At 35.4% G+C, this 21,355-nt stretch overlaps 2 protein-coding genes and 1 long non-coding RNA gene across 12 annotated transcripts in view; 1 reads left to right on the top strand and 2 right to left on the bottom strand.

Annotated features, from left to right (window-relative positions):
- CPLANE1 (ciliogenesis and planar polarity effector complex subunit 1) overlaps window positions 1-1,424 on the bottom strand; it is a 65,274-nt gene extending 63,850 nt beyond the window's left edge. For all 9 annotated transcript variants that reach the window (XR_016462029.1, XM_090132008.1, XM_090132007.1 and 6 more), the window contains exons 1-3: window positions 1,302-1,424; window positions 1,038-1,178; window positions 80-215 (exon numbers count right to left, since the gene is read on the bottom strand). Coding sequence is in view for 8 of the 9 variants with exons in the window: in XM_090132008.1 (XP_089988134.1) it covers window positions 80-215; window positions 1,038-1,124 (223 nt within the window). In the remaining variant the exon portion in view is untranslated. The remainder of the gene's footprint in view (window positions 1-79; window positions 216-1,037; window positions 1,179-1,301) is intronic.
- A 460-nt stretch (window positions 1,425-1,884) lies between these two features.
- Window positions 1,885-8,508, top strand: LOC116229808 (uncharacterized). The gene is made up of 3 exons (XR_016462032.1): window positions 1,885-1,976; window positions 6,058-6,203; window positions 8,422-8,508. It is a non-coding gene; the product is annotated as an uncharacterized LOC116229808 (long non-coding RNA).
- Window positions 1,985-21,355, bottom strand: part of NUP155 (nucleoporin 155) — a 31,496-nt gene continuing 12,125 nt past the window's right edge. Inside the window, exons 16-35 of one of the 2 annotated variants that reach the window (XM_031594525.2) lie at window positions 21,004-21,092; window positions 19,361-19,423; window positions 19,125-19,278; window positions 18,284-18,350; window positions 17,277-17,395; window positions 16,966-17,069; window positions 15,297-15,430; window positions 13,034-13,225; window positions 11,552-11,690; window positions 10,575-10,710; window positions 10,016-10,169; window positions 9,627-9,731; window positions 9,350-9,504; window positions 8,770-8,899; window positions 8,404-8,517; window positions 7,787-7,907; window positions 6,819-6,929; window positions 5,462-5,598; window positions 4,635-4,735; window positions 1,985-3,556 (exon numbers count right to left, since the gene is read on the bottom strand). In XM_031594525.2, the coding sequence (XP_031450385.2) occupies window positions 3,418-3,556; window positions 4,635-4,735; window positions 5,462-5,598; window positions 6,819-6,929; window positions 7,787-7,907; window positions 8,404-8,517; window positions 8,770-8,899; window positions 9,350-9,504; window positions 9,627-9,731; window positions 10,016-10,169; window positions 10,575-10,710; window positions 11,552-11,690; window positions 13,034-13,225; window positions 15,297-15,430; window positions 16,966-17,069; window positions 17,277-17,395; window positions 18,284-18,350; window positions 19,125-19,278; window positions 19,361-19,423; window positions 21,004-21,092 (2,464 nt within the window). In that variant the 3' untranslated portion in view covers window positions 1,985-3,417. The remainder of the gene's footprint in view (window positions 3,557-4,634; window positions 4,736-5,461; window positions 5,599-6,818; window positions 6,930-7,786; window positions 7,908-8,403; window positions 8,518-8,769; window positions 8,900-9,349; window positions 9,505-9,626; window positions 9,732-10,015; window positions 10,170-10,574; window positions 10,711-11,551; window positions 11,691-13,033; window positions 13,226-15,296; window positions 15,431-16,965; window positions 17,070-17,276; window positions 17,396-18,283; window positions 18,351-19,124; window positions 19,279-19,360; window positions 19,424-21,003; window positions 21,093-21,355) is intronic. The other variant, XM_031594526.2, reaches the window with a different exon arrangement.

Below are 21,355 nucleotides of genomic sequence, written 5' to 3'. Positions count from 1 at the left end.
ATATTTCAAGTATTGTACCTTTCTAAACAGTTAGAACTAAATGTATTGAGTTTATAATACATGAAATAGTATACTTAACCATTTATTGATGTTGTTAAGACAATCACATTTTTTAACAGTGATTGCAGCCGGGGAATTTTCTTCTTTGTCTTCCCTGATGCAAGATTAATTTCATTTATATGTTTATCATCTAGAAGAAAAACAGCCTCTTTTTCCTGTTAAAAGAAAAGAGCATTTTAAACTAATTTTTATTCAGCCTGTAGAACATTAAAGAAAGACATAGAAGTGTTAGAAAAAATAATGAAGAGGGAAAAGAAAGAAAGAATGTTACAGCTGTGATTATCATATTAACTTCATTCTTTGGCATATCTGCTTTATAGTACAACACAACTATCCTTATATATTCCTTTCAACTTGAGATATGAGTCAAGGATCATACATAGCATCAGTCTATGTCATTTAGACAGATTTGAAACTATTAAACTAAACTTACAATCACTACTAAAAAGTTCTTCAAAGTATCTCGACTAAACCACACACCAAAAAGGCAGACACCCATTCCCTCACCCTGTCCTGTTTAAAGTAAGACTTTTGCCACTGCTTCAAACAGACTGGGCCTCAGACAGTTTATCTAATTAAGCAGAAATCGCAGATTACAAAAAGATATAATCCAGCCTCATCTTAGCAAAAAGGCTTAATAAAGCATCTTTCAACACAGGCAGCTGGGAATGGGAAAATGCTTCTGTTCAAAATTTTCAATGATGTGCTTTAAAATGAAAGGGTATGAGAAACCAGAACCACCAAACAACAGACTCAGGTGTGAGGCACATCTTGTGAAACGCTCTCATCTTGTCATCCAGCCTCAAGACCAGCTTGGAAGATACCACTTTTATTTTCTGCAACCCTTAAGTGCAATGCATTCAAATTAACCCCTTTCTTACCCCTCCTCTCCGTATACAGAGATGCAAAGTGTTATATAATGAAAAGATATCTACTCTTTAAGGAAATTTCTTTCATTTACACTTCCTCACACTCACCTGCCCAATCCAGGTGATGCGAGTCCATGGTTTTCTTTGTTTGATAGACGTAGACACAAGAACGTCTAGCTTGACCTCCATTCTCATTAAACCTCTAGGTAACCATTATAAAGAAAACCAAATAATGTCTTCTCCATATGCCTAAAGAGATATGAAAAAAAAACAAGTTTTCATTCTTTCCAGAGGACCCTTTTCAAACACACTCCTGCTGCCACTCACACAGTTCACTGGCAGCACCTGAGCTCAGCCATACAGGTTACACACCTCGTTCCACAAGGAGCGGAGACAAACGAGCGCGGGAACACCAACACAAACGGCCGCCAACGGCTGCCAGGCCAACGGACCGCGCGGGCACAACGCAGCGCGCAGGCGCTGCTCTTCTACGCCGCCACCGCCTCCGCCGTGACGGAAGATCCCGCGAGATCATCGCGAGAGCGCCGCGCCGCTCCGCCCCGCCTCCGTCCTCTTCGCTTCTGCGTTCCACAGCAGAGCGCGGGAAGCGTGAAAGTGAGGCGGTCCGGGAGGTGCTCGGCAGGAGTAACGGCGGCACCGAGGGCCGCGGCAAGCGTGCACGGCTGGATGGGCTGACGGCTGCAGTACGTGATCTTAGCGGTTTCCAACCTTAACGGTCCTATGATTCTATACTGAAGTTACATGCAGCAAAAATATCAAAGGTGACACTTGATGCACTTCGAAATTCCTCTAGCATGTCGCTATGGAGGCATTTGTATTCTGTAACTGGAAAAAAAGCCTCTGATTTGTGTCACTTCTCAGCCCTTCGTCCCGCCCAGGTGTGAAAACAGCTATCAGATTACAGAAGATGACACAATTCTCAGAATAGCGGATTGCAGCAGGTTACAGAACGACGGTGTACCACGAGAAGTTAAACGGATCAGGCATCACTGCTTTGGGTACGAACAGAACTGCAACCAGACCAAGGCAACTATACTAGAGAAATCAGTTCCTTTATTTAAACACTTTTTGAATGAACTTCAACACTGATGCTGGCTTGGAAAAGCCCATATTAAGACTTCATCTTTATTTTGGTTTAATAAGAGATTAAAAAAAAAAAAACAACAACAAAAAAACAACCAACCCAGACTTATCCTAATTTATGTAACGCTTTACTGGGTGCAGTCTATAGAAACCCACTGAAACGGACCAGGCAGTTTTTAAAGACATTTAACAGCTGTGCTTTCAACAAAACGCTGGGTTACAGTAACGCTGGCAGTAAAGGTCACAGTTAACCTGTATGTGAATGAATATCTTAAGTTGCAACTTTTTTTTTTTCCTGTTTTTGAACACTTGTGGTATGTATATCAATTACTCATTGTGCTGGGAAAAAAAAATGCATTACCTACTCTGCATGCATAGACAAATGTATTTCCTTCTCCCTTGCCTCTGATTTACATCAAAAGTTATTTGCATTAGAAAGTTATTTGCAAAAAATACCCACATAAACTGGTAACTTATTGTGCACGGTATACAGTTTATATTAGCAGATATGTATACAACTCATGGCAACGAACCAGGGACAAATAACATAAGTTTATTTGTAGAGTGAAATTTTAAATGTTAGGAAGCATGAAGTCAAGATAAGGCACAGATGTCGCTCATTTTAAGGAACATGTGTCAGTTTGGTGCTTGTGTGCACATACTGAAAGTATAAGTCATTTCTTTACTTTTTAACAGACAAAACATGTTTATTAAAATGGAATAGGGAAAATGATGTGACAGGTTTTTAATACTTTCCTGTCACTTGCAGTGTGAATCTGGTTGCTAATTTCTGCACTTTTATCCCAAACATACTATTTACAGGTGATAATGAAAGTGATAATAATGAAGCAACGAGCATCTTTCTTATTGAAAGACTTGCCAGTAGTGCCCAGCTAGTTATGTTTGAATCCTTGACCTGACCTGTGTTTACAAACTGACTCCACCAGCACGTACACCTATCATATTCTTGCCTTTTTCAGTTGTTATTTGTTTTATTACTTGTAAAACAGCTGTGAAGTAAATTATACCTCTTGCTTTTCCCCATTACCTTATGTTAAACAAAGAAAAAAGAAAATATTTTCCAAATATTTTTAATTTTCATGAGAAAAAACATACAATGTACTTTATTTCAATAGTATAAAAAATGAGCTTTTCTGTAATTAAAAATTGTGGTAGTAGCAAAAGAAACTATTTTCCACATTCCTGTTCCACAATTTGTAGGTACATTTAGACTAACAGGCAGGCCACATAATCAATAATTGGCAGGACATGCAACTGTCTTATAAATTCAATGAGCATTTGTTCTTGCAGAGATTCAGTGCAGACACCTGAAATTTCATTTCACAGTACATTTTATCTGTGCAATTTTTACTGTATTGGTCAATCAGTGAAGCCTTTCTAACTTAGCCTGTAGCGATTTAAAATTCCCAATGGTAGTCTGCACTGTTAGTGTTGGGCTCATAGACTGAAGTTCAACCAGGTAACAGCTAACAGCATCCAAGCAAACGTTTGTGAATCGCCGCCTGTGAAGAAAACATAAAACTCAGAGGAACAGTTTCTGGATATGAGAATTCTTCCAAAATAGAAAGTAAGCCTAACATTTTAATGGAATAATGTATCAGTAAGGCATTTCAGCTACTTTTAATTAGTTAGCTCTTTATTGTAAGAAATGGTTTTATAAGTCTAGTGCTTATAAGCCAGCTATAATGGCAGAATAAATGAATCAAATTTGATATATATTCATAATATTCACAAATTCTAATGAGGAAGAATATTTATCATAGAAAGCCCAAAAAAGGAAGGCAGGTAAACTAGATATTTGAACAGGGAATGTTTGCATGTGTATTTTTCAAAACACAGTTACAAACTGATCTTAAGAAGAGTTAATATGACATTGTCTAACACTGCTCTTTTCTTCTGAGGCAAGATTACAATTTTTTACAGTCCATTCATAAAAACTGCAAACACAGATTCTACAATTCTACTCTGTAACTTTGTAAACTCTGTAAACAGAGATTCTACAGGATACATGAAATTTATTGAAGTACATTAATACTCTTTTAGTTAGCACTTATTTCCAATACCAAATTTAAAGCTAAATTTTAGTCTTGGAGAATGATTAATCACCAGCGTTTTAAAAACAATTTGGGAAGATTTATACCCATGTTTAGTCTTCTCCAGGATACAAAATCTGGTTCTTCCAGTCTTTCTTCAAGAAACATTACACCGTTTCATTCAAAAAAAAAAAAAAAAAAAAGACCTATTTTTCACTTTTCCACACTATTTCCAGATTCCCTCCAATTTGTCTGTAGTGCTTCTTAAAATACATTGCCAAAAATTTTACAAAATCATACTGCCACTTTCTCCAGAATCTGCCACGGAGAAAATAATTTTTATTGAGTCAGTTTTATAGGGAAGACCTACAAGCTCTCGCTAGCTGATAAAAAATTAGGAGTCTTGGAAATTACTATCTGAAAACAAACACTAAAAATTCACCCAGAAGAAAAGAAGAAAAGCTTTGGAAATAACTGAAGTGCCATACCTTAGGATATTTTATATATTTTATTGTATACTTCAATAGGATATAACTGCTCTTTTTACCTCATGAGTACTCTGCTTGGATCTTGTACATATCCTGACAGTAATACATGAATACACTCCAAAAGATGCAAGGGCTTTTTCATTCTATTCCAGTAGGGGTCCTAAAAGAGATTGCAAACTGTTAAGATGAATATTAATGAAAAAAACAAACAAATAGTTAGCTTTGATATTCATTCACTGTAACAAAAATCAAAGGTAAGTGGGACTTCTACCTTAACCGACATTAAATCTGTATTTTGAGGACTGTTTTGAAGTTTGAATACTAAAAACTTACAGAAATTTAACTCAGCTTTCCAATACCTAGGATTCTGTAAAGTTAAGAGATTTTACAAAGTTTTGCATTCCTTACTTTAAGGAACCACATGAAAAGAAATCATTCAATGTTTTAATTCAGAAAACTTGTTTTAAAAAGCAAAATTTAAAAATAAAAGTCTCTGTTAATTATGCCTATTGCACTGACTATATTGATGACACAGCAAATTTTAGTCATGAGTAGGAAAGAAATGAAATTAATATATTCAAAATTTGGCATTCCTTCTGCAGCATAACAATTCTACTTAATTCTAAATCAGATTTAGGTGAAGTAAAATATTGACAAAAACTAAACAATTTTTCTTATACCTTATATATGCACCTTATACAGAGCTGAAGTGTATAAAATCAACAGATGAAAAGCAGCTCTAGAAGTCTTTGAAAAACACGTAACAAAAGCTATGAAACTGATATTTTGATATAATCATACCTAATACTATTTTATGTTTTCTGCCAGAGTTAGACTTTGACAGTCACTGAACTATTTATTTTATGTGTGTGGCTATTTTCCTTACCCGTGCTTTAAACAACTGGTCATATACTTCAAGCAGCCTTGGCAGTGGCACGCCGATTTCTTGCATGGTGTATGTTACAAAACCTACATCCCAGTTCAAAGCACAAACTTGTTGCTCTAGAAACTGCACTAAAAAATCTGGAGGAAAAAATAAAATGGGATACTTAGACTCCAAAGTGTTAGTGGCAGTCTAGCAAAAAGGTCATTCAAAAGTTAGTAGCTCCAAGTCTGATTTTCTGTCTTTTGCATCCTTGTTGGCAACTTTCACCTGTGACATATACAAGTTTCCTCCCATCTGTACAAGGATATGTAATTCCTAACTACCTCCAAAGATGGTTTTAAGCTATCAGCAATGCATGAGAGGAATTATTCAGACTGAACTCTTTATTATAATTCTGATACCAAACTATGTTATTAAGAGAAGTTCGTCAACTTTTTCTTTAGCACAAAACATATTACCATTTGCTAGCATAGTTAGCTTTATATGCAAAACTAAACATCTTTATCACGTTTAGGCATCAGTAATAATAACCTGATACTGTAAAAAAACCTGTAGTAAGATAGTTTCCCGATTTTTATGTAATACCACGTTGTCAGAGTGCCCGAGCATCTCAGAAGCAGAAAGAACCTCCAAAAGATTCAGAGATCCTCTGAATTCTGATTCTGAATTTGCCTCTGCAGTCAACAACAGATGCTTCAACAGACAGCAGACAAATGTGGTGGCCTAAGATCTTATTACATGCGTAAGTGCACATTTTGACTTGGTACTCTGATACAAACATACTTAATTACTTTGTGATTTACATAGCCATCCAAATCAAACTGTCGCTGCCACCTAAGCTTCATTTACTTCCAATTCATCATAAAAACTTGTAAAATCTGCTCAAATTTAGGAAAAACTACAACTGTAAAACTCATAATGGTTTTACAAACACACAATTATACTGTATTTACAAGGTTAGAGGCAACAATTTCTACTTCTCATCTTACCTCCCTCTTCTCAGTCCCTCATCAAAGTTACCATAACAGTGAACAATGCTTTTGCTTCTAATTTCTTGGATAAAAAGGAAAGGCACCACCTAACTACCATGAAGATCAGCTCCATTACTACTACTGGTTGAAATAATGCATTGCTTCACCAGATATGGGGAAAAATTTCGCAACAAAATATGTCAATTAAGTATTACAAGCACTGGAAGGAACAAAATTATCAGCATTTTTTCTGTTCATAAGATTTAAAAAAAAAAAAAAAAAAAGACTGAAATTTCTTATGTTACAGCCTTCTTAAAGGCCAGAAAAATTTGAGACCCATTCAAGTAATACATATATTTATACGCCATGCAGGCTAAACCACTTGCCTAAAGGAAAGTAACGAGGTGTGCCAGCATATATCTTTCCAAGCAATGCCATCTTTAGACTAAGTGCTTGCATTCTGTCAGCAGGGCTCAGAGACACACTGTCACTCAACTCTGAAAGAAAAAAAAAAATTAATGAGATGTTCAGAAAAATAAGAAGTTCCACGTTATGGATAACCATACTGAGATACTTAGATTTATTTCAGCACTGCAAAAATACTATGCTATATTTGTCAAAGCAATGTCAGCATACTTAAGTGAAAGGATGAATGCGTGTATTTTCAGATATTTCTATGCTTCTTTGAAGTTCCATACAATTCTACTTAAAAAAAAGAAAAAACAAAACAAAATCCAAAATGTATAGCTTTTTTCTCAAATCACTGCCAGTGTTGTTTGCTCAGTGGCAACCTTGGTATAAAACCCAAGGAAAAAAAAGGGGGGGAGGGAGAAGAGCAAATTATGCACTCATGGCACAGATGGAGACAGATTATCACATGTGAATGGCCAGGCTTGCCAAATAGTGGCCAGTACTCTGCTACTCTACACATAGATGAAAAAAACACTGCTACCACTGTTATAAAAACACTGAATTCCCCTAAAATTCTTTAGTTCTTGCCATTTTTTGCCACTTAACATTTTAATTAGAATTTCCTATTACTGAAACCTTTAGATAAAATTTCACAGTTATGCTGAATTCCATACATAATGGGAACTTAGAAAATGTTAAGATGGAACAACATTTTAATGTCTGGAATTGATCATTCAAGCCACTAATGCAATATGTTTCAACCTATATCCTTTTTGCATTCAAACCAAAGGTATAAACTTTAATGAATTATGCCTATCAAATATGTTAAAGAATATTCCAGAAAAGATGTACCAGTATCAACACTTAATCAGTCTTAAAAGCTTTAATTATACTGTTTTCCTATAATTCTAGCTTATACCAGTCTTGGTCCATCAAGACTTACCTTTCTCAATGATTTCCTGCCAGAGAGTTTGCACTAGGATCGGATCAGAATGACCTGCACAATGTATAATTGCAAGCTTACACTCTGAGAGCTTAAAAGGGTCAGCAAATTCTCCATAAAGCTGAAGAAAAAAAAAAAAAAAAAAAGAGACCAAGTTTGTCATTTCAAGTAGAGTAATGAGAAAACTTGAAATTTTTTAAAATCAATTTTTCCATTTCTTATATGGTAGACATATGGTGTATATAGAAACGGCGTACTTTAATTAACTGTTGTCAAATGCAACATTAAAATGATTTTTCATTTAGTATAAGTAGTTTAACTTCTTAAATATAATCCTTATTTTTCCACGAAAATACAATTAAGAATGCTGTTTTCCAATATGATGCTCCAATAAATCAAGAACTCTGAAGCTTAAAGAAGAAAAAACACATGGAAGAAATTGAAGTACAGAAGACTGAAGAAATATCAAAAAGAGAAAGTCTAATATAGGCATTCTGAGACCAGAAATGCCTAACTATCTCTCACATTTTCTGCTCAGCATTAGATCATTCTTTGCAGAGTATTCCCACTTAGTCCCCAAATATGACATACTGACATTCAGAGAAATTTCTAACTACCTTTGTTATATCCATCAGCTCAGCATCAAGCTGGGAGATTGCATCTTGCACTGAAGAATGATGGGAATACTGCCGATGTAACGTTTCTTGTATTTGAAGCTGGATCCTTGCAACCTTGCATAGAAACAATTTCAAGATTGGATTAAAATAATCAAATCTGAAGAAAACACTCAGTATTAACTTCACCTTAATTAAATATAGATGTGTTACTGTCTTATGTCAGAATATAAACTGCTTAATTTAATCACATTGGGAGTAAAGTACAGAAAACAGTTTTGGCAGATTTGGTCAAAAAATAAATGCCATGTGCTAGTGAGACCAAATGCAATAATACAAAGAAAGTATAGCTAAAATAAATTGTCTTACATCCATTTTCTCTTCTAATTCATGTAAGAATTCCCCATCTGCAGCTATAGAGGATATGGCAGTGGAACTTTTGGCACTCAAAATAGCACGTGCAATGTATTCAAGACGCTGCTGAAGAGAAATTTCCGTGCTGTAAAACAAATATTATAATACAAAATGAGTACCTAATAAAATTATCAGAGTTAATTATATTCTAACTAGACCTGGAAGTTAGCTATCACTCATTTCTCATTTTACTGAGTCATGCAAAAAATTTTACTTGAACCATTTTAACACTTTCTTTATGCTGGCAGTTATTGCGTACTTCTCAATCAGCTGCTCTATACTTACACTATCGCACTATAAAATTCTGCATCAGAAATTACTACTTCACACACCATACTTAAAACAGGAAATATGTTGTAAGTTAACGTATGTTTTTTTGCAAAAAAGACATGGGTCAAAAGCTAACTATTCCATTAATTTAGATTTTTTTTTTTAAAGAGCAAATGGATTAAAAAAGGCATTGGCCTTGGCTTTAATTTTTTTTTTATTTTTTCAATTACATCAGTATATTAAATAAATCCCACATGATCCATACCTATGTAGGTCAGCTAATTTAGCCAAGACTCTGGCTGCGTTACTAAAATTTCTGTTCTTTTCAAAGTATCTCCACAGTAAATCCATATAATGGACTTTGTTTTGGTCAATCTTGGTCATCCTAACAAGGTAAGGTTCCAAAAAGGGGGCAGTCACCTGAAAAGATTACAGAGACAACAGTTATCTTCTTGCTCGCTCTTCTAAAGCATCTGGATTATTACAATGAAATTGTCTATTCAGTGGACCATCCAACAGATTATTCCCTGAATAAAGCTCACCTGTAGCAGTTTGTCAGCCAAGTCAACTTGTATCAACCAGTTGTAAAGCGCAATACTAAAGAGTTCATCTGTTGAACGCTGAGCTAGCTTTAGCATTTGTTCAAACTAAGGACAAAAAAGACAAAATCTGTTATTCCTGAAGACATTATGTTACATCAAATACTGAATATATAAGTGACAACATTCCATTTCATATGTTACTTACATATCATTAGTTTTCTTAATGCTCTAAAATAAGCCAGTACATGATAAATCTTGACTTTTATCTATTTCACAAAAATATTCCAAATATGGTTGTTGTTTTTTTTAATAGATAATATACAGGTAAACACTTAAAATCACGCTGCTTTCTATTATGCAGTTTTTTTTTTTTTTTCCCAATTTCTTACATGGTGTCCTGCTTCTTCATTGCTTAGCATGTTGGGGTCAGATGACAGGACTGGAGGACCTGGCTTTTTGGGTACACTGGGAGACTGGGGAGCAGCTTTACTTTGATTCACTAACTCTTGAAGGGTGTCAGTTATACACTTGTAACTGTTTAATCTGTAAATAAAGCAAAAGAAAATTAAAGCCACACAATTTTAACTACCTTCTAAATTTCATTATTGCATGCCTTTGTAGACATCATTACTAAAATAAAGAGTTGGATATTATCAGGTACTTCACAAAATCTAGTTTGGTCTCAAGTCATCTTTCTAATGAATACTTCTGTAACGATCAGATCACAATGTTTTCTGTATGTATCAGTTTATCCTGTTTCAAACTAAGCTGTTGCCAAATTAATGATAACCTAGGAAAGTATGTTGGGCAAAACCATCTATATTGTGTATATTATTCTAAAATGCTTGCTTGTCATTACCCTCAATGCTTTCACCAAAGGGACTAATTTCTAGTTAATTGAAATCAAGGCCCCTACAAAAATGCTAAGAAGGTATCCTGAAAACTTGCCTCTCTTGAAAAGCCTGGAGTCCAACAGCATCTTCCTCTGGTTCTCCATTTTTATAGAAATGAAGGCCAAGACCTTGGGGATCTTTCTTCTCAGCAGCAGTAAGAGACAGCTCTACTACTCCCTCATAGAAACGCACTACAATTTAAAATAAAATTAAACAAAAAATACCCTAGAAATTACTGTGTTAAATTTATGACAAGTAAGTGATGTCAAATACTACCCCTTTTTATTGCAAAATATCTCTGAACATGAATGATCAGAGATATTCACTCTAAGATACAGATCTCAGAAAGATTTATGCCCATATCTAACTTATGGGATTTCATGCAAGTCTGAAGTTATATATTTACAGAGCAGAAGCTGAAATCTTGACTGTTAAAAGAGTGATATCTGCATTTAAATACTGCATTAGCTTCTGCTAGACAAAACAAGATTCAGAACCATCTTTCAAGCAGTATGTCTGGTTTTAAACTTCATATGCAAAAATATCACAGTTTACTTTCTGCTTACTTGCAGTCAAAAAATTTTGCTAAAAACATTATTACCACAGACATGGAACAAAAGCAAACTGCACTGTGAAGTCAGTGGATGGGAATGCTTTCTTTATGCTGGCTGTTACTGCATTCTACTCAATCAGATTCTCTATACTCTATAATACTATCTACTCTATAATACTATCACGTTATAAAATTCTGTATCAGAAATTACTACTTCACACACCATGCTTAAAACAGGTGTACACAGAGGAACAGTTGTACAATACAGGAACCGATGCTTTCCTTTTTCATTTGCAGGTAAAGCCTAGAACAGCTTTAAAAATAACAGGTTGAGAGAGATAATTATGAAAGTTACTGGGAAGTAATCAGAAAACATTGTAGGATTATTTAGAAGTTAAAAAAACAAAAATAAAAGAAGATGGTGTAAAATGATACAACAGAAACTAGTTAGCAGAAAAAGATCAGTGATTGCCTCTTACCTTGCCTATATTGTGCACAAACATTAGCAAGGTCTACTTGATTGCTGATCTTTTGGTATTCTTTCAGTGACTCTCTTAGCATTTTCTCTTTTTCCAGTTTGTTTTGAGCCTGTCGAGACCGCTGAAGCAATTCATTTGCCTACATACAAATGAGGGGAAAATGGAAACTATTCACATAACTGAGTTAGTGAGTTACTATGACAAGACTCAAAGTTGAATCAAGAAAAAACAAACAAAACTCTCAAAAACAGTTCCTCTTGTTAGTACATAATAGCAAGTTTCCAGCATAAGGACTATGCAACTGCATTAGAGACAAGCACTTTCTAGACTGGATACTTGTGAAGATAAGATTTAACCATTTCCCCTCTGCTCTCAACAGATACTTTTGCTGAATTTAGTTGGAAGAGCTTCAAATAAGAGTTCTTCAAGATAATAATCCTTCTACAAATTCCACAGAACTAGGTAAAAAACTATGCTGAGGAAAGGCTGGAATAAGATATATATTACCAATTTCAGAAAGACTTACGCATCACAATGAAGCTAGAGACCTTATGGAGCCTACAAATAACTGCAAGAACTTTGAACTAGAATTCACATAGCTTTCAGCATCGATCAACAAGAGATTAGTTCTTATGCTCTTGAAATCACTTGAGTGCAAGGTATTCACAAAATGCCCAAGTTATCTGATCTGAATCACAGGATTGTGGAACGGTTAGGCCTGGAAGAGATCTCAAAGATCATCTAGTTCCAGCCTCTCTGCCATGGGGGGGTAAGAATTTCTTCGTAATGCCTAATCTAAACCTATCCTTTTTTAGTTTAAGACCATTATACCTACTCCTATTGCTATAATGAAGTTTGTAGCCATCTTTCTTGAAGGCTCTCTTTAAGTACTGGAAGGCTGCTCTAAAATCTCCCCAGAGCCTTCTCTTCTACAGGCTGAACAATCCCAACTCTTAGACTGTTTTCATAGGAGAGGGTCTCCAACCCTCTGGTAAGCTTCATGGCTCACCTCTGGACTCACCAAAAGTTCATATTCTTCTTATATTGCGGGCCCCAGAGTAGAGCACACTACTGCTGGTGAGGACTCATATGAGATGCAGGAACGCTTCCATTGACTTGCCAGCCATACCTTTTTTAATGTGTCCCAGGATGCAGTTGGCTTTCTGGGCTGCAACTGCATGTTACCAGCTCCTGTCAGGGCATCCATCCACCAGTATCCTCCCAAAATCTTCTCCGCAAGTCTAGTCTCTATCCACTCATTGCCCAGCCCATATTCGTACTTGGGATTTCCTTAACCCAGGTGCAGGACTTTGCACATGGCCTTGCTGAGGTTTGCACAGGCTGGACGGAATTCCTTACCTCCAGTTTGTCAACCGCCTCACTCAGCTTAGAGTCACTGGTAAACTTGATGAAGATGCACTTGTGCTCTAATACACTCTAATAATGTGTTTTGGTGCTGCAAAATGTCTAAGGTGGGCTTACCTTGGAACAGACAGCATCATCAGTACTATAGAGAAGGGGACAGATGTCTTGCAAATGGGCGCTTATGCCATCAACAGCAGCATTATCTCTGATGTAACAGTTTATAAGAGAAGCAATGAGTGCTCCAGTCAACTCTTTGTCTCTAATTACCAAGTCTTTGAAAGCAGTCATCTTTAGATGTTCTTGAAGTTCCTGAAGACAGACAGCATTTCATTATTTCACCAATACTTTTATGTTGTTTGGAATGCAAAAATGTTACAGTAAACTATTTTCACTTAAGTAAACATAGTGACTGAAGTGCATAGCGGGGAAATACATTATTTTAAACAAAGCATATGTAGCAAAGTGGAAAGTACTAGAGAAAGCTCTATAAATGAAAACACTAGATTATTGGATGTGAAAGGATAGTGAGAACTCTGTATGACTACCTGTAGTCTACACAATGTGCCATATCTATTTCAGTTCTTTGTAAGAAAGTTATTAATTGTTCTCCAACTTCATAGGACACAGTCAGAACACTATAAAGCAAGAACATCAGTTTTCAATAACAGAAACAATCTGAGTATGTTCATGAATGAATGAGATGGAATATTTTGAAAGTGCATAAAATCTAGACTCTATGCCTTTTTATAAGTTACATAATTTATTCATTTTATAAAAATTATTAGGAATATTTGCTCAAATAGAGCTAGCTAGCTGCCACTAGTGTCTACTGATGATCACAAACATGAAAATACTTTACAAAAACAAAAAGGTTTTATTTGTTAAGCAACTAGTTCCTTGTCCAAGATAAGAGAAAAGCTGTCTGTGTTAGAAATTGTGCTACAACCCAAAGACAGCAGTGTGAACAGCTTCAACATCTGTGCATTCATAAAATTCAAAAATTGCTCTTTTTAGTGATAAAGAATACAACTTGAAATAACCAATTCTTCTATGACTTGCTAGGACTGAATGCCCTATATTAAAATAATTAATTTCATCAGGGATTGGATGCAAATTCAACACAGCAGTAGAACCAACAGTTCTGTAAGTTGCCTTTCCTGCAAATAGGGTATATGGGAACTGTTGAGTCACGGCCTGAACCACTGATTGAGCTCCTGGGGAAAGGACCTGATCAGCCCTGGGAGCAATTCAGCTGTGTGACCAGAAGGGGTGAAACCTGGCTACACCTTTCTAGAGTTCATTTAAGTGCTGACTGACACAGAGGAAGGATCTCTTTCTGGAAATCCCTCCTTGGTGAAGCTTTCCCCTGTGAACCAAAATCTTCTGATATGGGTGAACAGTCTTTTCCCCTTCTGTTATAGCACCTTTCTGTCATGTCAGTCCTTCCATCATCACACCTTTGTTGTAATGCCTTTCCCATTGTATTGATCTGTCCAACTGCAATACAAGGACAGACTGAAAAAAAATGGTTTTGTTCAGGCAGAAGGACAGAAGTGTTAGGTTGGGCAGAGGGGGATCTTACTAATGTTCATAAATAATTGGTTGGGAGGGTGTCAAGGAGACAGAACTAGACTTTTTGCAGTGGTGCTCAGCAACAGAACAAGATACAATGCCAAATGTCAAAACACCAGAAATTAAAACTATTTTTTCCTTTTTTTTAAGAATGGTTGAAGACTGGAATAGGTTGCCCAGAGCAGTTGCAAAGTTTCCATCCAAAATCTGACTAGACATATTTCTGGACAACCTAGTCTAGAGTAGACCTTGCTCAGAGCAGGAGAAGGCAGGCATCTCCAGTGGTTTCTTCCTCCTTCAGCTGTTCTGTGATAGATTCTAGACCTCTGCTTATGCAAAAGTGCAGTATGAAGCCTCTACAACACTACTGCTCTCCACTAATCTACTAGTCTCTCCAAAGTCTACTAACAGTAATGCAAAGAGTTAATTCCTCTAGGTTACATAACATTAGCCTATCTCTTTCACAGCACATCTTCCACAATGTGTTCAAAGAGAAAACTTTATAAAACTATAAATTTAGAACAATATTATAATTTATGAAACAGAGTAATTATTAACTCGCAACAAAATAAAACTGAATCTATTGCTAGCAATGCTTCCAATTTGCTAAAATTGGGTGATGAGATCAAAACTGAATGGCTGTTTCCTAAAAATAAACAGTAGCAACCTGAATAAAAATCTCTATGCAATTTAAAATTCGTAACCTGCCTCTTAATGAGTTAAAGCAATGCACTTTTGGAAATATCTAAGCAGCAACAGGAAGCTTATTAAGTATGAACAAATAAAAATCACATGATTCAGGTCGTACCTTCTGAAGCTCACCTACAACAACACTGAATTGGTGCTCACAAAGCAACTTCCATAAAGCCAATGCCTGACAAGTTTTGCGAACCAGCTGCTGGATGCCTTGAAGTGAAGTCTTCTCGGTTAACTGTGCCTCAGCTGAGAAAGCAAAGAGATAGTCAGTAAGTAACTATACTGTACATATTTTGAGTCAGTATATTGATTTTTTTTTTTTTTTTAAGTTTTAGAATAAGTCTCCTTAAATTTTCAAGTTTTTAGTCTCTGTTCTTGATTATGGCTGTCCATCTCTTTGGAGGAAAGTGCCTTGAAAAAATGTTTTTTTTTCTGATAAAAGTATAGTTTCATGTGAGTGGATTTCCAAAATCAGTCTCAAGTTTTATCTTGGTTTTTCAGAAGTATAATTTTATATGTATTGAATGTGAAATAAAAAAAAAAAAAAACCCACACATTTTCTTCCTGTTAGATTGCTTGTGTTTACTTTTAGAACAACTATAGTTAAATCATCAGTCAACACTGTACACTGTCTTTAAAGCAAAGGTTTCAAAGAAACTGCTACATGAAGAACAAGAAACATTTAAATCTGGTAAGATGTATTACAGTTGAATATAGCAGGCCTACTTGTTACTTGAGTGGACAACAATTACAACACTTCATGTCTTTCCTTATGAGTGCTTACATTTCAGTCTGCTTCTGTTTTCAGAAGCAGAAACAATTATATCGCATCAAGCAATCCAAAATTACATATCAGCTTTGGAATGTGTAAAAATGAAAATAAATGATTAAATGTCTACAAAACTCTTTGTTGCTGGTTTGTTTTTTTTTTTTAACATTACATTTACACTGTTTGAAGTGAGCAGTGCAAAACAAAAGGCAGAACTGAAAAACCAGAATCATACTCACATGGACCTCATCCATGTTTAACTTTGCATACACCTCTACAAGTACTGAGCAAGAACTACATTAGAGAACATAAATTCAATCACATCATGTGACAGGACTGATTCCACTAAACTAAGTTTTGTGGAGGTTTCAGTGATTGGAACTTTGGGAACTTGCACTGGAGCACTTTTTTTAACAGGACAATATACTTGTCTCACAAATGAAAATGAACTGGTTAACAAGTGAAAATATAAATGGGTATGCCATAACTAAGAATTGAAATGAAGAGATGAAACATGGAGAACATTAAAATAAAAAAAAAAAGAAGACAAGGGAGTATAAAAAGAAACATCTAGTTTTCTATTTGAATGTACCAAATAGGAGAAGGAGGATGTGTCTTTACAGAATTGTATAAAAGAAGTGCTTTTGTGTTCAATCTCTTATACTTTAGCTTATTAAATTGAGACATATAGTTTCTCTTTTGCAGTGGCTCAGAACCAGTAGATATTTCTCTGCAGAAATCTGGATTCTCTTAATACAGAGATGACTTTTATCAACTGCTTTCACAAGTTGCAATTTTAAAACTTTCAGTGTTTCAGTAAAATGAAAGACAATGCCAGAAGTGAAGAGACAGCAGCTTCTTGCCATTGTTAGTTTAGATCGTGTTTTCATTTTGGGGCACTGGTTCTGATGGAACAATATGATATCGTATGAAAGAAAAGCAAGGTGCTCAGGTAGGAGTACTTCAAGATGCACTATTCCCTTATACTTTCCATTCAAAAGTAATTGTGTACCATGATACTTCCGCTGCAGTTCTTGTTGCACTTGCTGAGAACTTCCACCATCAGGCCTCATGAAACCTAAGAGCCTCTGTTGCAGATTAGCTGGTGTACTGAAACTGCAATTCCAAAATAAAAGGAAATATTATTACTACAAACACAGAATATTTTAAAGATGAAATCTAACATCTTGTTGTTAGCATCCAAATAGTTGAAGCTGGAGACTACTTCCATGCAATGAACAGATGCACATGGGATAACATGGGATAATTTTTCAAGAGCTGGACACTGAACATCACTTGTGAATTTAATACAGTGAACAATACCTTGGGTTTCCGAGAGCTCCTACTGTAGCAAACTGAGAATTTCTATCTAGAAATTCTTGTAAACCTTTGAGTTCTTGTAGCACACATTCCAGCACATGGGATGGAACACTGCTTTCTATCTGCAATAGAAAGCAAATTTCATTATAGAAGGGTTTAGACTTTCCAAACCTTTTTTCGGAAGTCTACAATTTTAAAATTAAATTTTTAAATTAAAGTCACTAAAAAGACAGATGAAAGACCATACAACAAATAAAAAGCACAATAATAACATTATCACCATAATGCCATTGTTTATAACAGACTTAAAGGGGAGGGGTGACAAGTGAAGAGACAATAGTCTCTGAAGAAATTCAAAGAAAGTGGTATCTAATGTTGTACCTGATAATCAAATCAGCTGTGTTTTATTATTTTCAACACTGAACTAGAATGATTGAGCAGCACTAAGACACAGACTGTAACTGCTGTGGACTTTCTGAGTCTCTCAGTTGCCTCAAAACTGGAGAAGTTTATGAAGCAGTTAATTTTGCATTGCTGAAATTACTCAGTGTAGGATTGTATTAACATCCAAAGTCAGAAAACACTTTGATGCTTGGATTATGAAGGAAAAGTGAAATGTAAAGATATTAATGATGAACGTGTTGGAAGACTGTTTTATGTTCTTACATAACTGCAGTGTTTATCCTAACCAGCCAAAGCATTTTATTCTTAGGCTTTGACTGGATAGGATATGCAGAAATGAAAGAAATAAATTCACTGAATAGAGAAGGAACTGGCCACTGTCAATTGGTTGTGGCAACATTCAAAATAGTAACTTACAAAGATTTTATTAAAATCTACAATTACTCCAGAGTTAAGCACTCAAGTACAATTTAAAAAACAACAGCAACAACAAAACATCAAAATGACAGCTATCATTTTTAACTTATCTATTTGCAAACACAAATATAAAGGGCTGGAGAGATATACCACAATAATCTTTTAAAAATACAACATTATCTTTTACATACTGCAACAACTTCTCGATTGCCACTTTTGAAGATTTTCTCCACTACTATACTGCCATCCCAGATATTTCTGCAATACAAAAAAAAAATTGTATTAAAAACCAAAGCATCACAAGCTTGCATATTTGCTAAATTTGTCTTAAAGAAATAACAGTATCTTTTACTTCAAAGTCAAACTTAAAGATTTAGATAAAAAGTTAACATTCAAAAGAAATGTTAGAATTGCATATTTATGCATAGCACAGGTACAGACAATTAACAAAAGTTTTAAATATTTAATCAGATAAGGTTTGATACTCTCAAATAATTTATATATCGACTAATACTATTCTCTGGAAATATAATATAGGCAAACAAGCATAGAGAGGGATATGAACCAACATATGAGGAATTCTACTCTTGCTGGGAGTGTTCAGTAACACACAACCCACTATTAAAGTAATACAACCTTCTTTAGTCTCTTTAAAGCTTAGTAACAGGAAAGACTTCAAGTTAGGATTTTGATCCCATAAGCCCTGTGTTTCTGTTTTATCCTATAGGAGGAGTAAGAACCATAAAGTTCATAAGGTTGAAAAATAAAACAGAAATTTTCTGAGCTATGCATATCGCACTCAGTATCCAAAAAACTTTCCCATCCTATCCATTCACTGAATGTAGAACAATCAATAGAGCTGTAAAGAGAGTCTACTCTATCAAAAGGTGCTTAAAATATGGAAGAGAAATGTACTTTCATAATCTCATTCTTACATCCTATTGAGATTGAACTGATTTAATCACTTACAAGCATTAGAGGATGGGAAAATTATTAAATGAATGGAGTGATTATTTCACATGAACACCTTACCCTATGATCCGAGCAAAGTATATGCAGATGCCATTGTGTCTTCCAGAAAATACAATCTCTGGACCCATCATACCACTGCTAATGGATGTGCCAGGGTGAGATACAGAATTCCCAGGAGGGAATATGGGAGTTGACATACCAGTAGACTGTAAACCTAGGATAAAGGTATACAAAGGTTACTGATCATTCTGCGTACAATAATAGAAGTGTAGTTGAAAAGGAAGAGTAATGGTTACCTGCCCCAGGTGCTGCCAATAAGCTAGGACTAGGAAAAGGACTATCAACAGTCAATGGGGAAACTAAAAAGAAAAACCAAAAGAGAAATCTAAGTTTTTTTTTGAAAAAAAAAACAACAAAACACAGCCCCAAAAAACACTATGCTAAGTTGTCAAAACATAATACTAAACACAGACTTTACAGGACCCTTCCGCAAATCCATTCCAACAGCTTTTATTTAATTAAATACAAAACAGCACTAATTTGTGCTGAAACCAGCACTCCTTATGTGAGCCAAATAGATACGACTCTTTCAATAGCTGTTTGTAAGCATTTTTGTTTTCAGCATTCACACAGCATTTGCTGCACACAGCCTGTTCCCTGTATGTATATTAATACTGTTCACATGCTTTTTCTTGTTTTTCATCTTCTGACTGCCCCTATTCCCGATACAGGCACCCACTCTGAAAGCACTCACTTTGATCTTTTCCATGAACATCAATTTCACTTTTGAAGCACACATCTGGGAAGACACTGTTTTCATTACTCTTAATTCTTACATAGGGTAGTTGAACACACCAGCAGCAGTACTACTTGGGACATTCAGGTTAAGACTGTGAGTGAGTCTGGTCTCAGATTCAACTAAGCATACTCAAGTCTTCTGCAAATTAATACCTAGGTGTCTTAGAATATGATGAACAAATGTGACCACCTACAAAAATATCCATGCCCCATCAGCATGGAAAGGGCATGAAATCTGGCACCTTGAAAAACTGGCATGGAAGAATCAGTCCTTCTTGTCTTGTTCACTACAATTCTCTCAGCTTTGCAACACACTACAGCACAAAGTTCTTCACTAACAAATCCCATTCCATTTTGAAAGCACATTCTCCTTTGTATCTAACAAGGCACAGTTGGCAGAATAGATGCATGCAACCGAATGACTGGACTTTCAACAGTAAGAACACAGGGGGCCTCAAAGAACTGACAATATTGCAAGGTAGTTTCACATACAAGTTTCAAGATGTTTCAAAAACATTCTATTAGCACTGTTTTGACCTGCTGCATGAGTCATTTGCAGTATCAGAATCTTTATTTCACACGACAGTTCTTTACCCTTGGAACAAACAGAGTAAGTAGTAGCAAAAGAACATTATCATATTCCACATGAACCGATCACCTAAATAAAATAAAAATGCACTCTGACAATATCCTTCTTGACTGCAGAGAATTTAAAACTTTTTTTTTTTTTAAACCAACAAACCAGTGAATATTCGGACTTAGGAAGAATAGAATTATTTCTTGAAAGAGTAAACTTCAGCAAACAGAGAACTTTTCAGCATTTCTCCCACACCTTCCTTCCCTCTCAATCTGCTCCTAGCCCCTGTTCTTCCCACACTTGTCCTTTTAAACTCCTGCTCCTGCATACACTGCTATTATGCCACACCATCAGGCTTAGGAAGTGATGTCACTGGTGCATGATAAATAGTCAGTATTCTTACTAGTAAGAATTCTGAAAGTGTTGAACTGTTTCATAATGTAAGAAGATATTCTGCTATGGACATGAAATAAACAACTGATCTTCAACACAGGAACAATAAGAAGACAATATTTAAAGGAAAAAATAAGTACTACCTAAGGTCATAGAATGCTTGCTACTCACCAGGAGGAATGGGAGAACACAAAATAGGTCCAACATTGCTTGGAGGAGGAATCGCTGATGGAAATCTCATTTGTGCCTCTCCACCATACCTAAAGTTCGTGTGCACAGAAAAAAGGTTTCTCTCACTTTTATACATAGCCTGTTTAATTTTCATATATTGGAAAACTAGCTGCAAGTTAGTAGTTCTTGTAAAACAAACTACAAAATACCAATGTAACTCTGAAGAAACAGTCATGATACTCATTTTAACACATGAAAATAAAACTAATGGAATGCACATTATATGAAAAGCATTACTATATGTAACTTCATAGTAAACGGACAATTAAGTTATTTCTGCTTTGCTATCTTT

This window comes from Phasianus colchicus, chromosome Z (genome assembly GCF_987193195.1).
Source record: "Phasianus colchicus chromosome Z, bPhaCol1.hap1.1, whole genome shotgun sequence".
Classification (NCBI taxonomy): Eukaryota; Metazoa; Chordata; class Aves; order Galliformes; family Phasianidae; genus Phasianus; species Phasianus colchicus.
Note: the sequence above shows the minus strand (reverse complement) of the source record. Positions and strands in the feature narration are given on the sequence as shown.